The 13,245-nt window shown below is 39.7% G+C and overlaps 1 protein-coding gene across 1 annotated transcript in view; it reads left to right on the top strand.

Moving 5' to 3' along the window:
- Positions 1-5,471: 5,471 nt before the first annotated feature.
- The window catches only part of Hcn1 (hyperpolarization activated cyclic nucleotide gated potassium channel 1), a 333,308-nt gene continuing 325,534 nt past the window's right edge, over positions 5,472-13,245 (top strand). The window contains exon 1 of the mRNA XM_057789987.1: positions 5,472-5,994. Within this exon, the coding sequence (XP_057645970.1) occupies positions 5,603-5,994 (392 nt within the window). The 5' untranslated portion in view covers positions 5,472-5,602. The remainder of the gene's footprint in view (positions 5,995-13,245) is intronic.

The following is a 13,245-nucleotide window of genomic DNA, read 5'->3' as shown; positions in this document are numbered from 1 at the left end:
AAAACAGTTTTCATATAGAAAACTCTCAAAAACTATATTACCAAAGGCTATTATAATCTCAAAACAATAAAAGAAACAATAAGAGTAGAATGTTTAAGCACGTTTTAGTTTTTATTTACTCAAATTATTCAGTTTTTCATACATGATTTCTCTTCATACTTGGGAGGGCTTTGTGGCTCTGAATTGTATTTATGGAAGTTTTTTTCTTCAGAAAAAGTCTCATTATGTAGTCTTGGCTAGCCTGCATCATGCTGGCCTTGAACTCACAGGGATTGGCCTGCCTCTGTCTCCCTAATGCTGGGATTAAATACATGTTGTGAAGTCAGACCAGTGGAGCATATTTTAATGTAAATATATACTTATTAAAAATTGAGACAATCTAATTAAACCTGCAATGATCCTATGTTTACTTTCTTGATTCTCTTAAATTATATAGATTTTTAATATGTTATGTTTTTTTAAGTATACATAACAAGTAGCCTCATGCAGTCTAAGTAGGAATATAGACACTCATGTTCACTTACTTGGAGAATGTATTGATAGTTATATCAAAAACTAACATGCATTACTTTGATTTAGTTATGTTCTTTACTTTTAATATTTTTTATCTTGATCTATGTTAATATGTACACAGAAGCATAATAATGATGTCGATTATAGACTTGTTTATAAAAGCACAAATAGCCTAATCTTCAAATATTCATTACTAAAGGAAGTGTTAAATACATAGTCTCTTATGAATATAAAATTCTTTTAACTTTGCTTAAGTCTTTGTATAAGACATTAATATATAAATAATCCTATTCATTACCTATGTAAGAATTTTTCATTTGCATAAAAACCATCTGTTTGAGTTCATATGTAAAGGTATATACAACATATTTTAACATTTCCTACAATTTCTCTTTAAAGTATGATTGTACTGAGTTTAAACAGAAGTTTGATGTTTCTATGCATATAGATCAATCAGTATTTTCTTTATGTCTTCTCTTGCTACCATGAGTTGAAAATCATTTACTGGGTTTGCCTTTATAAACACGTATGAACATTCTTACCTACTATAGCTCCAGTATTTGCTTCATAATACTGTATAATGGTACTTTAAGAAACAGCATGATGGTATATTTCACCTTCTATCTTCCTGAAAGTGCTAGTTAATCATCCTTCTAGCATAATTTACTGTACAGTGTATTCTTGACTCATTAGCCTGCACCCACGCCTTTGAGTTCTAATCAGTACAGGATAGAGCACGTTTCTTGTTTCATTCTATTTTATTGCCTTCCTGTCTTCCTCTGCTTCATACCACCCTACACTCAACTAACACCTTGTCAATCTTTGCAATATTTTTATTTTGTGAGTTGTGTCTCCCCACCCCCACCACCCCATGCACCAGATGTCAACTGTCAACATTGAATATATTACGTTCTTTCTTTCTTTCTTTCCTTCTTTCTTTCTTTCTTTCTTTCTTTCTTTCTTTCTTTCTTTCTTTCTTCCTTCCTTCCTTCCTTCCTTCCTTCCTTCCTTCCTTCCTTCCTTTCCTTCTTTCCTTCTTTCTGTTTTCCTTTTCTTTCTTGAGACAGGATTTCTCTGTGGAGCCTTGCCTGACCTCTGACCTGGAATTCGCATGTGGACTGTGTTGGTCTGGAGCACACAGTGATTCACTTGCCCCTGCCTCTCTAGGGTTGGAAACCAGAGTGATGCATCACCCTGCCCCACATACTTAGGTCTTCCTATTTACACTGTGACCACTGAGTCATGTCTCTAGACCCGCATTAGATGATTTGACAGAAGAAGTTTTCCAAGAAAATCTTAAAAACATTCTGTCATGTTTGTCCTCCAAGGGGCAATTTACAAATAATCCAATTTACTTGAACTCTAAAAACAAATCTGGGAAGAACTTTCATCTTTGGAATATTAAATTTTTGGACTGTATTTTCATTTATTTAAATGCATTTTTCATGCTTCTTGTAAAGTTTAGTGTCTTTTGAATTGGGTGTCTCATGTTGTTCGTGAATTATTTGCAATTATGCAAGGAAGCTTTGTTCTTAATAATTACAGTTGTTACTTTTTTTTTAGCATGTACATTTTATATAAACTTCACTGCAGTTCCCGATTTTATACGAACTTTTAAATTTATGCTGTCTGTTATGGTTGCTTACCCACTTGGTCCTTTTGAGGTTTCAGGGAGACAAGAATATCAACCGAAACTGGGCTGTGTGACAGAAATGCTGACCATGAGAGTTCTGTCCTGACTGTCACAGCGCGAGTCTTTCGCATTAAGCATGATGCTGGCAGCTGCCTTCCAGAAAATCAAATTTGTCTGAGTTTGAGACACTGAGATTATGTACTACTGCCTTCTCCAGCAGAGTTCTGACAATGTGGCTTCAGACGTGTGTTGTGCTTTAGTATTTGCCCCCACCCTACTAACAAGCCCATAAACCTTGATGCTCGCCTCAGGATTTTCTGATAAGTCATCAGATTTCAAGCCACCGATCTATCTTTTTTGTCTCATTTCACACGTACTTGTGTTGGCTGCATGGAGATTTTATTTTAGATTCATATTAATCTTCTGCTGCTGTCTGCAGTTTGATCTTAAGCAGAGTATTAAAGGGAGACAGGGAACATTTTAAAGCCTTTCAATGCTAGCGTATACAGAACTCCAATCACTGCAACCATTGAGGGTCTTTTCTGAAATAAAATCAAAATTGGTATTCTCTGGTGAGTCTTCAGAAATCAAGTTTCTTTGAAGTACAAGACACTTCACAGACAACCCAGGACAGTGTCAAACATAATGACAGTCCTCGTTCTAAGGAGACTTCAAGAAAGCACACTTACTTAGTTCAGGGGATTTCAGCTCAAGAGTGTTTATTCTAGATACATTCCAAGAGATTCACTATGGTTCAAGATCTTTTTTCCCCTCAGATTGTTTCTTATTCTCTCATTATTTCTCATTATTTCATTGTGTTTATTTTACTCTGATCCTTCAAGTGCTATCTTCTTCCCAAGGAAACTTTTCATGAGGGTCCATATTCTAAACAACTGTAGATCAGTACCATGAAGGCAAAACGAAGGGACTTGACTTTGCATTTTGCTGATAATTTTGAATATGCTGACATAATATACACATAATCAGTTTTTAAAATTAAGAATTATAATGGCTAAAATACATTCTCTAAGCTGCACTTTGCAGCAACTGATGATTTCTGTTTCTTCTTAAATGTGTCTCTGGTTACATGATGAGTTCTTATTTTTTCAGTACTTCTGTTATACAAACAATGAAACTTAGGAAGAGTTTGCTGAAATAATTGCCTCATGATGACTATGAACAGTTGAACTAGAACAAAGACAAGGATGGGTGAACAAAACAAAGAGGGGGGAGGAGAGGAGAGAAACTTATTAAAACAGCATTACATCTTAGGTGGTATATTTTTACATTATTATAAAATTTATATTAAATTATATTAAATACACATGTTTACACTCATTACTGAAACTATAGGGCTTGGGGAATCATGCAGAATTTTTTTTTGTTTAGTGAAGAAATGGGACTGAATACTGGACATTTTGGGAGGCAGAGCCATGCTTTTGACAATAATAAATTTTATTCCTCCTTAAGGCTTTTTTTCTGCCTGTGGCATCTAGTATGTTTTTCTGTCCTTGTGATTTTCAAGCCCTATGTTGCTAGGTTAGAGTGCTATGTTTTTATTTCCTCATCTGTGACCATAAAAGTTTGACCAAACACGCTTATTTTGTGAGGATCTGGGTTTTGATTAGTTGAAAGCAGGTTTTATGTGTCTTGGGACAACACTCACTATCCTCTGTTTCTCCCCCAACCTCTCTAAAGCCTCATGAAGCCACTAGCTGCGTTTGGGAATTGGTTTCATCAAAGGATTCATAAAAAAAATAAAACAAAAAAAAACAAAAAAAACTAAGTTATTGGCCTCATCCATTTTCTTTTTCATCCTGTGCCACAGGTTGTCACCCTGACAAAGAATCTCTCCCTAAAGTGTCCTCTCTTCCCTATGCAACCTTAGCAGACAATTAACTAGGGACCAGTGACTTGGCAGGGTGAGCTTGTCTTTGAAGAGGCTGTGGGCATGGAGGCAGAGAAAGTATCTGGAACAGATGTTTTGGGTTGCTTACAGTCTCGAGACTCTTCCAACTTCCAGGATGCCATGCTGAGTGGATGGTAACATTGGCAGCACATTTTGCTTCTATTAACTAATCCAATGGGCTGAGGAGACACCAAGGCAATAAGAGAAACCTGAGAACGCTGTCTTCAGCATCAGTCACACGTGGGAAGCTTCACCAGAGAATACTCCACGGCATTCTGACCAGATTCCAAGCTATCTCAACCTCCAAGCACGGTGTTGTTGAACACGAACCGACATATTTATCTCTCTGTGTGTTTATTGACCGTATAATTTATCTTAAAATAAGGTCAGTTCAGACCGCTTATCTTTCACACATTATTTTTTTCCCCAGCAGTGGTGGCTGATAGACTTGCTCACCTATGTGTTGGTGACTGTGGCCTCCCTAGAAAAGAATCCCATCCCTGCTTAAGGAGCTGTGTGACAATAAACAGGAGAAGGAGAAGGAGGTCACTTGTCTGTCCCTAGGTACAGATCCTTAATCTGCAAAGCTCCAGGCAGCTAATCAGCTGTAACCCGGGGTTACAAAGATCTATTAGCTAGCTGCGTGTCTCCCCGCGCCCCCGCTCCTCCATTTCCCCTCTTGTCTCCTTTCTCTCCTCTGTCCCTCTCTCCTTCATTTCTATTCACGAAATTTATTTTTCAGTGTGCATCCTAGATTTTCATTATCCTTGAAAAATTTCAGTGTGTATCCTTGTTCATCTAACTTTACAAGTGAATTCATAGTGAAAGGAATTAGCCATCCCAAACCACGTTCTCCATCTGTAACCCCTTTCCAACAGGCGTTCAGACAGTGTCTCTGTGAGTTTTAGGCGGTTCGTTTTAGGCGGTTCCTCAGTTCGTTTTGGAAGCAACTTGCTATCTTGCTCGCTGTCTCTCTCTCTCTCTCTCTCTCTCTCTCTCTCTCTCTCTCTCTCTCTCCCTCTCTCCCTTATTTCCCCTCCCCCTTTCTCTTCTCTTCTTCCTTTTCCCTCTCCGCCTTTCTTTTCTCTCCTCCCATTTTTGCAAACCCACACCCAGCGAGCCCGTCTCCAGACGAACAAATAGACGTCCGGGGCGGGCCGGGGAGTTCAATGTCACGCTGGGCAGAAGTGGAACAGGAGAGCGGCGGGGCGCGCGCGGGCAGAGGAGGCGTGCGGCCGGCAGGGGGCAGCCGAGGGGCAGCGCTGGCGCGCGGATGCTGAGCCTCGCCTCGCCCCGCGCCCGCATCCTCAGCCTCAGCACCAGGCGCGGCAGAGCCCGGAGCGCAAGCCACTGAGGGCAGCGGCGGCGGCGGGAGCGAGGCGCGCAGCTGAGCAGCGGCGCGGGCGGGAAGCAGCAGCTGCCGCCGCCGCCGCCGCCGCCGTGACGGGCAGCCGGGCTCGCGGGCAGCCGGCTCCGGCCCCTGGCCCTCGGCCTCGAGCCCCCGGCGAGTCTGGAGTCCGCGCCGTCGCCGGCCGCGTCCTCCGGGCATGGAAGGTGGTGGCAAGTCCAAGTCCGCGTCCAACAGCCGCGACGATGGCAACAGCGTCTTCCCCTCCAAGGCGTCCGCGACGGGGCCGGCGGTGGCCGACAAGCGCCTGGGGACCCCGCCGGGGAGCAGCACGGCGGGGAAGGAGCACGGTAACTCCGTGTGCTTCAAGGTGGACGGCGGAGGCAGCGAAGAGCCAGCGGGCAGCTTCGAGGATGCTGAGGGACCCCGGCGGCAGTATGGTTTCATGCAGAGACAGTTCACCTCCATGCTGCAGCCCGGGGTTAACAAATTTTCCCTCCGCATGTTCGGCAGCCAGAAGGCGGTGGAGAAGGAGCAGGAAAGGGTTAAAACTGCAGGCTTCTGGATTATCCACCCGTACAGTGACTTCAGGTGAGGGCTCCCTGGCGTCGCCCCACCCTGATCCCCCCTAGGTGCGCCCTCCAGCATCCTACCGCGCCCCTGGGAGGGGGCGCCCCGGGGACTCGCAGCGGGGTGCGGGGCAGGCGGGGCAGCGCTGCCCATGACTCCTACTCAAACCGGCCAGACTCAACTCTTCAACTAGTTTCCATCCAGGAAAGGTTTGAGGTAGGGAGTTTCTTTTCCCCTGGGCGCCAGCGAAGCTCGTTCCCTCTGTCTGCTGAACTCTGGGGGTTAGATGGGGAGGGAAGAAGGCCACTATGACCCCTGGACGGGAGGTGGCTAAGTTTCACTAGGGAAACTTTTACTTCGGTAATGGGAGAGTTAGGAGTAAGGCAGGCATCCTTGCTAGCGCTGCTCCCCAAAGAGAAAAAGATGCTTCTGGGATTCCGGAGATGAGGAAACTGGAGACAGTGACTCACAGGTCCTAGCTGTTCCTGCCACTCTCGCCCCTGGGAGTGTTAATCTGTTGTTCTTATGCTTATAGACGCCCTTGTCACCACCGCATTTCTCCATATCAGTGATTGGCAGGCAAAGGAAGGACACTTGTGCTTGCTCGGCTTGGGTAGTCTGTGACTTGAGGTTTCAGTGGAGCCAGTGCTGCCCAACTGGGCAGGAGCGTGACAGGAAGCTTCGAGTTCCCGAAACAGAGATGGGGGGGCGTTTCTAGAGCCCCCTTCCTGAAATAGAGCGACACCCGCTCTTGACCTTGACTACAAATCCATTTCAGAAATGTCTTTCCAGTTTCCCAGCCTTGGAGGAAGGGCACAGCAGACCTGTCAGCAGGAGAAAATTAATATGAGTTTCCTGATCTTATTTGTAGCCCGAGTATTCATTCGGTTAATAAGCACGTTTAGAGACTGACAAATGAAGGTCGTGAAGTAGATCCTCTTATTAGCGTGACACGCCGCTCCTGAACATAAGCAGAGTCCTGAAAATCCCCAACTAGCAACTCCGGGTGATCCACTTGTTTATCTAATTTGTTCGAACAAGGGGGAAAACACAGCAACAAAAGGAGTGTATTGCACACTGAGCGTTTAGCCTCCTGGTAAACCGCAAGCAAGCATAGCAACAAAAAGCCTTACTTCGAGCAGTGTTCAGAAACTAACCGAAATTGTTGTGAAGTGCATGCAGGGGAGGGAGCTGTCCATAGTTCTGAATCAAGTTAACTGTGGACTACAGCCCAGTAAAGAAAGCTTGGGGAGACAACTGCCCATCTTTCCCAAGATATTTGTCGCCTCAGAAATCAGCAGTCTCTCTTCTTGTCACGGAGTGTGTTTATTATATGAAAGATTTAGCTTTAAAATTCTTATTTTCAAAAACACATAAGAAAATCCCTGAAGGGCTTACAACAGTTAATGCCATTTATTGTCTGTGGATCATTGGGTTCGATTGAAAGAATGTTCAGGCTAAAAGAGCCTCCCGAGTAATCAAGTATGCTTCATCTGCGAGGAAGATATTTGGAAAGGCAAACTCACAGATGGTCTTGCCCCATCCTAGGCAAATTAGGTTGTTACTCTCTTTTGAATTTTAAAAGCGGGATTTTAATACCATCTCTTTTTGAGACCTCCATGGGAATCCAATCCAAAAGATACTATACATTTCAAAAGAAAAACTTTGCAAGAGAATAGTCAACAGTCTTAATTAGAAAAATGAGAGCTATGTTTTGAAAAAGACTATGTTTTGAAAAAGATTATGACATTCAATGATAACATGCCAAAGGTGCTAAACTTTATTTAACTGATATCACACTTAATTAAATGAGTTTGAAGGATACTTTTATGTATTCATCAACAGAAAAATGATGGTGCTTTTCAAAATAGCAGCCTGTATCAAATGATGAAAGTCCCGCTCTCATTTCTTTTTTCTAAAAGTATATAGGGCCTATAGCAACTTTTCATGAATTGGAATCAGATGTTTAAAACGTGGATCAGTGAAATTAAGGGATTCTACATATTTCCCCAAGAAAATCCGGTGAAGCAAAAGCAAACACAGAAAAAAGGTGGGAGGGTGAAACCAAGTGATGACGAGGTCTTGTCCTGCATTTCACAGCAGTGAATGACGACTGAGAACGAGCTATATACTAACAAACTCTAGCACAGTTTGCGAGACTTGATTGCCCTTGCATAGAGGAAACATAGCAGCAATAGGCTAAATAATAAGTATTATGCAAAATTTTTACAGGAGATAACTGAAAAATTGAAATGAAAAATTGCAGAATACCTTTGTTTTCTAAAAATGACAAACTAAGGATCTTGGACATATTGTACCTGTTTAGGTTCAGAAGATGTTACTAATTCATATTTTTGTATAGTCATAATAACCAATACAAGCATTTCCAAAACCTATGACATGGCAAAAAAATGTAGTTGTTAAACCCACAACCAAAAGCAGACAAAATTTCAGCAACTTTTTTCTCTACAGTGAAAGCAATGTTCAAGTGGCCTTCAGTGGATGCTGGAAAATTTGATGGTTTTGATTGGCTCATCTCAGACCTTTCCTGAGGAAGGACTTTAAGGGAAGTCTTTTGCCGAAATTACTAAATCATCTAATTTAAGTTGATTAATCTGTTAACAGAGAGAGTAACCCACAAGACTACATTTCCGAGGAAGGGCATTGGTTTAGGAAAGCTGAAACAAATTGTCACCTTCACAGCTCTTTGTGAGCCCAGGATAGTGCCCTCTGCATTTGTTGCCCATCCTCAAATTGCCGAGGGCAGCGTGTCACTTCTCCTTAGGACATGCCATGGTTTTAGTGTTGTGCCTAATATTCTGGTGGCCATGTTGGGGTGACTTCTCAGGCAGAGATCTTTTCCCACTTCCTTCTAGCTGAGGGCTGTGCTCCAGCTGACGTGTTCAGACAGCTAGCTAGTGGCTCTTCTGCTCACCAATGTCCAAGTGTGCTACTTTTGTGTCTGGCAGGTAACAGTCTTCCACTTCCAGTGTAATTAGGACAAAGGTTCTGTGTTTCCCTTTATTTCTCTGGAGAAGATAATGGCAGGAACCTTCAGGGAGTAAAGATGAGTCTGGTGATAGTGACACTGTAAGAAACCATGTGGAAGGAGCTAGGAAGCATACTTTTTTTCCCCTGTGATATTTAATCATCAAGACCGAGACAAACATTGGTAGGTACGTAGAGTTGTTTTGTGTGTATGTGTGTGGTTCTCTTCAACTCCCATGTGTGTGTTTGTGTGTATGTGTGTGTGCATGTGTACAGTTGTGTCTGTGCACGGAGACTAGATTGCATTTCTTCCTCAGTTACTCTCCACTTTGTGATAGATATCTTAAAGTAATTCACACGGCTGTGGTTCTGTTTAGTGAAGCCATGCCTTTTTGGCAACATATGTTTAATTTCAAGGTTAAGTATTACTATTTTGAAAAAAGCAGTAGTAGTTACACAATTACAAATTAAAATTATAATTTTCACCTATTTAATAATTATGTGATGATAAGCAAGTGTTGTGATCTCACAGCCAACTGCTAGTTATGATATAATTATTCAAATGTGCTGAAAAAATATTTAGACTGCTTTAGTGGATGTGTGCGTGTGTTTTGTGTGGTGTTTGTGTATTGCTAGGGATCAAACTCAGAGCCATGAATTAACCAACTTCCCATTAAGTTATCCACTTCCACAGTGAGATTATGATTTCATCATGAGAACAACTTCTCTTGGAAAAATCTTTTTACCATGGTGTTTCCTATTTTGGGGGATTCTGATCTTACTTTGTTGGCCCATGCTCACACAATGGTTCATTTAAACAAAATGCCCCTGTTCTACGAAGAAGCCAGCTGACATTGTGCTCTTTGTTATGGGACACACGTGGGTACGTGTGTGTGTGTGCATGTGTGTGTGTGTGTTGTATTTTGACTTCTGCTTCTCATTATTAGCACAAGCAACTGTGTACAAAGTCTACTGTGCTTTAAATACTGAAGGTAAGACATCACTTTCTGAAGACATGAGTACCTTCGTGCCTCTGCGTCTGCCTCACAGTTACTACTGATGTCAGAGGTCACTGCCATGCTCATTAGGGAAGGGAGGCTCCAACCCCATTCTCCAGTTCATCAAAGGAAATAATTCAACCTTCTGGGGCTGGAGTTCTAATTAGCTTACTCTTACAATGTCTTTAAGCTGGCTGCACTCTGAATTCTCCCAGCAATATGTTTGTTCTCCCATATCAACAGAGCCAGAATAATTCAGAAAAATGTGTTTCTATGTTACATGTATCTGTCTATATCTTAGATTTAATTAAGCTTTTTATAAGGACTGTCAGTGGTAAGTCCAATTAAAAGTTATTTAAAATATTTTAAGCTATGAATTTATTAAGTTACATTTTTTTGCTATATTTCATGACTTAAAGTTTTACTTAATGTTTTGGAATTAAATATCATGTACTAAATATTATAGATACATAAGCATTTTAGCTATAGAAATTTAAAAATTATAAGATAATTTTTATTTTTTTTCTGAATAGATTTTAAGAATGCTTTTGAGGACTTGCTATAAATTGAGAAACAGTAGATACGTATACTATAACAATCATATTTATTATCTTAAAACTTGTTTTAGTTAAATAATAATAAAATTTACATATATTACAAACATTTATTATTTTCATTATGTGTTCAGTTAACTGTACTGAATGCAACTGTATCTGTCTTAACAAAAAAAACCACAAACCAAGGTATCATCACCAGTGGTGCACAGCTAAAATACGATCTATAATTCAGCATATTTGCACTCAGTGAATCTATCTCCCAATGGGAGCATGACACCAGCAAAATGTACTTTATGCGAGTTGAATGTGCTAACTTTCCCATTTAGGGTAGGCTTTTTCTGTTTCTCAGATAATTCATATCTTAGCTTTGCAAAAGATATTGGACTTAGTGTGAACCCTTTCAAATATAGGCCCTTGTAAGTACAGTATTAGAGTTAAGAATATGCGTTAATGCATACAAAGTACGTAAATTAGACTGCAGGAATACTATAGAATATTTTCAGGGTCTGGGACAAAGGATTTGCTCTTATTCTTTGCAAATGCATACCAGACTATGAATTATACTGGCATCATATTTTAGGAGAGGAGGCAGAACAGTAACATTGAAGGAAAAAAGCCTTCATAGCCGAAAAAAGACCATTTTCACAAGACTATGTAATTTTCTCTAAAAGAATACCTTTCTTATGTAGGAATTGCTTTTAAATTGCATTTTTCTTATTTTTGAGAATTTCACACATATATGAAATCCTCCATTTTCCTTATCTAACTCTTGCAAAGCCCAACATGTCCCCTGCCCAAACTCTCTTTTCTTTTTTGTCCCACCAAGTCTAACTAGTGCTGCATATATATATATAATTTTAAGGGCTGCTTACTATTGATTTTCCAGAAAAAAATTATGGCAATCATGAAATATAGCTTTACACTCCTTTCTCCTCTATTTCTTTGGTTATAGTATGCATATTTAATATAAGCTATTCAAAAGGTCTAAGTACACAATTAAAAGTATGCATATACTATTATGTTCATGTATACGTAAATGTAGAAATTGATTGTCAGTTTAATATTTATCTCATATTTTATAACCTGACTTTGGCTGAAGAAAAACTGATTTCATGAACCTTTCATGTTTACTAGTTAATATTGTTATAGTATCTGTTTAAACTAATCACTGACCACTTAAACCAAATGTGCATCCTTTGAACTTACATTTTTACAATCTAGTTTTCATAGTCTTTATTTTATTTTCAAGACTTGTGTAAGTGTACAAACAGAAACAAAACCCATAAAACTAACCACATAAAAAGTTAGGAACTCTTTTTCTGCTTTGGACTTTCAGATTTGTTTGAAATATTTAGGAATTATAATTAATGCAGCAGTCGACATGTTTGTGTATTTTATCATATTCTTTACCAAGTTCATAGACTAGACTTACTGGTTATAGGCATTTTGCACCACTGATTTTACTAATTAATTAAATGACACTTGTTAAATCTTTTCTTAAAATGACAAGAATGACATTCCTTGGGTTGACATTCCTGTTAAGATACACGGCAGGCTTTTATTACTGTCCACACCCACCATCTTGCAGAGATGAAAATTATCTTAAAATGTAAACTGAATAATTTTATATTCTCTTGACAACCCACAAATTATTTTCCATTCCTCTCATAATGTATTTGACTACACTCCTAACAATACAAGATTCTGCATGATTACAAAATCCTGAACTACATGCAGCTGAGCACACACCACTCATTGACTTGGTACCACCCATCCTCCCTCTCTTTATCTCCTAATTTCAGCCACTCTGATAAGGTTTCAGCTTTTAGAATAAGCTTTGGCATTTCCTTCTACAGAGATTTTCATGTGAAATTCAACATTTCCTAATATTCTTTCACTTTCATCATACGACTTAGGTAGAGTTTCTACACTCTACTTAGAAACGAGTTTAATAACTCTGGCCACATTCCATCTATTTCCTACCAGTATCATCACTGTGGTCTATATTTTCATTTGAAGACCCTTATTTCTCAGAATTGATCATTGTTTCTGTGCATGTCCCTGCACCAGAATTTAAGCCCCACTTGCGTTCTCAGGTCTTACTCCATTTTGTCTTCCTAATATTTCTTCTTTAAAATTTATTCTCTGAGAATTCAATACAGTTTATTTTCATCATATTGTTTCCTGCTCACTGATTCCTCCTGCATTCTTTATGCTTTCTACTCACCTCGCTTCATGTCATTTTTTCCCTCTTAAATTAAAAAAATAAAAAAGTGATGATAAAAGCCAACAAAACTCTCAAAGCCAATGTTGTAATAATGCACATATTAGCTCCCCTTTCCTTCCATACTTTTTTAGGTGACCTCTTAACAGTGTTTTGAAACACAATTTTTATGTCATACCATTTGCCAATTAGAAGTATAAAATTAAATGTTTTATTTAAATTAACATAGTTGTGTGCCCGTCACCATAATGATGCTTAGGACATTTTGTTGTCCTAAGGAGACAATTCATGTCTTTTAAGCAGCAATATTTGTGTGTTCTTTCTCATGCCCTCTCATCGATAAGCAATCATTAATCTTTTTTTCTGTTGATGGTTTTGTTGAAATTATCCTATAAATTTCCTGTCAGTTGGATCACATATATCTAGTATTTATTTTTAGCAGTTTCTTTTACTTAACATGCTATTATTTTCAGGGTTCACCAAACATTTTCAATGCAGTATATTT

This window comes from Chionomys nivalis, chromosome 15, assembly GCF_950005125.1.
Source record: "Chionomys nivalis chromosome 15, mChiNiv1.1, whole genome shotgun sequence".
Taxonomy (NCBI): domain Eukaryota; kingdom Metazoa; phylum Chordata; class Mammalia; order Rodentia; family Cricetidae; genus Chionomys; species Chionomys nivalis.
Note: the sequence above shows the minus strand (reverse complement) of the source record. Positions and strands in the feature narration are given on the sequence as shown.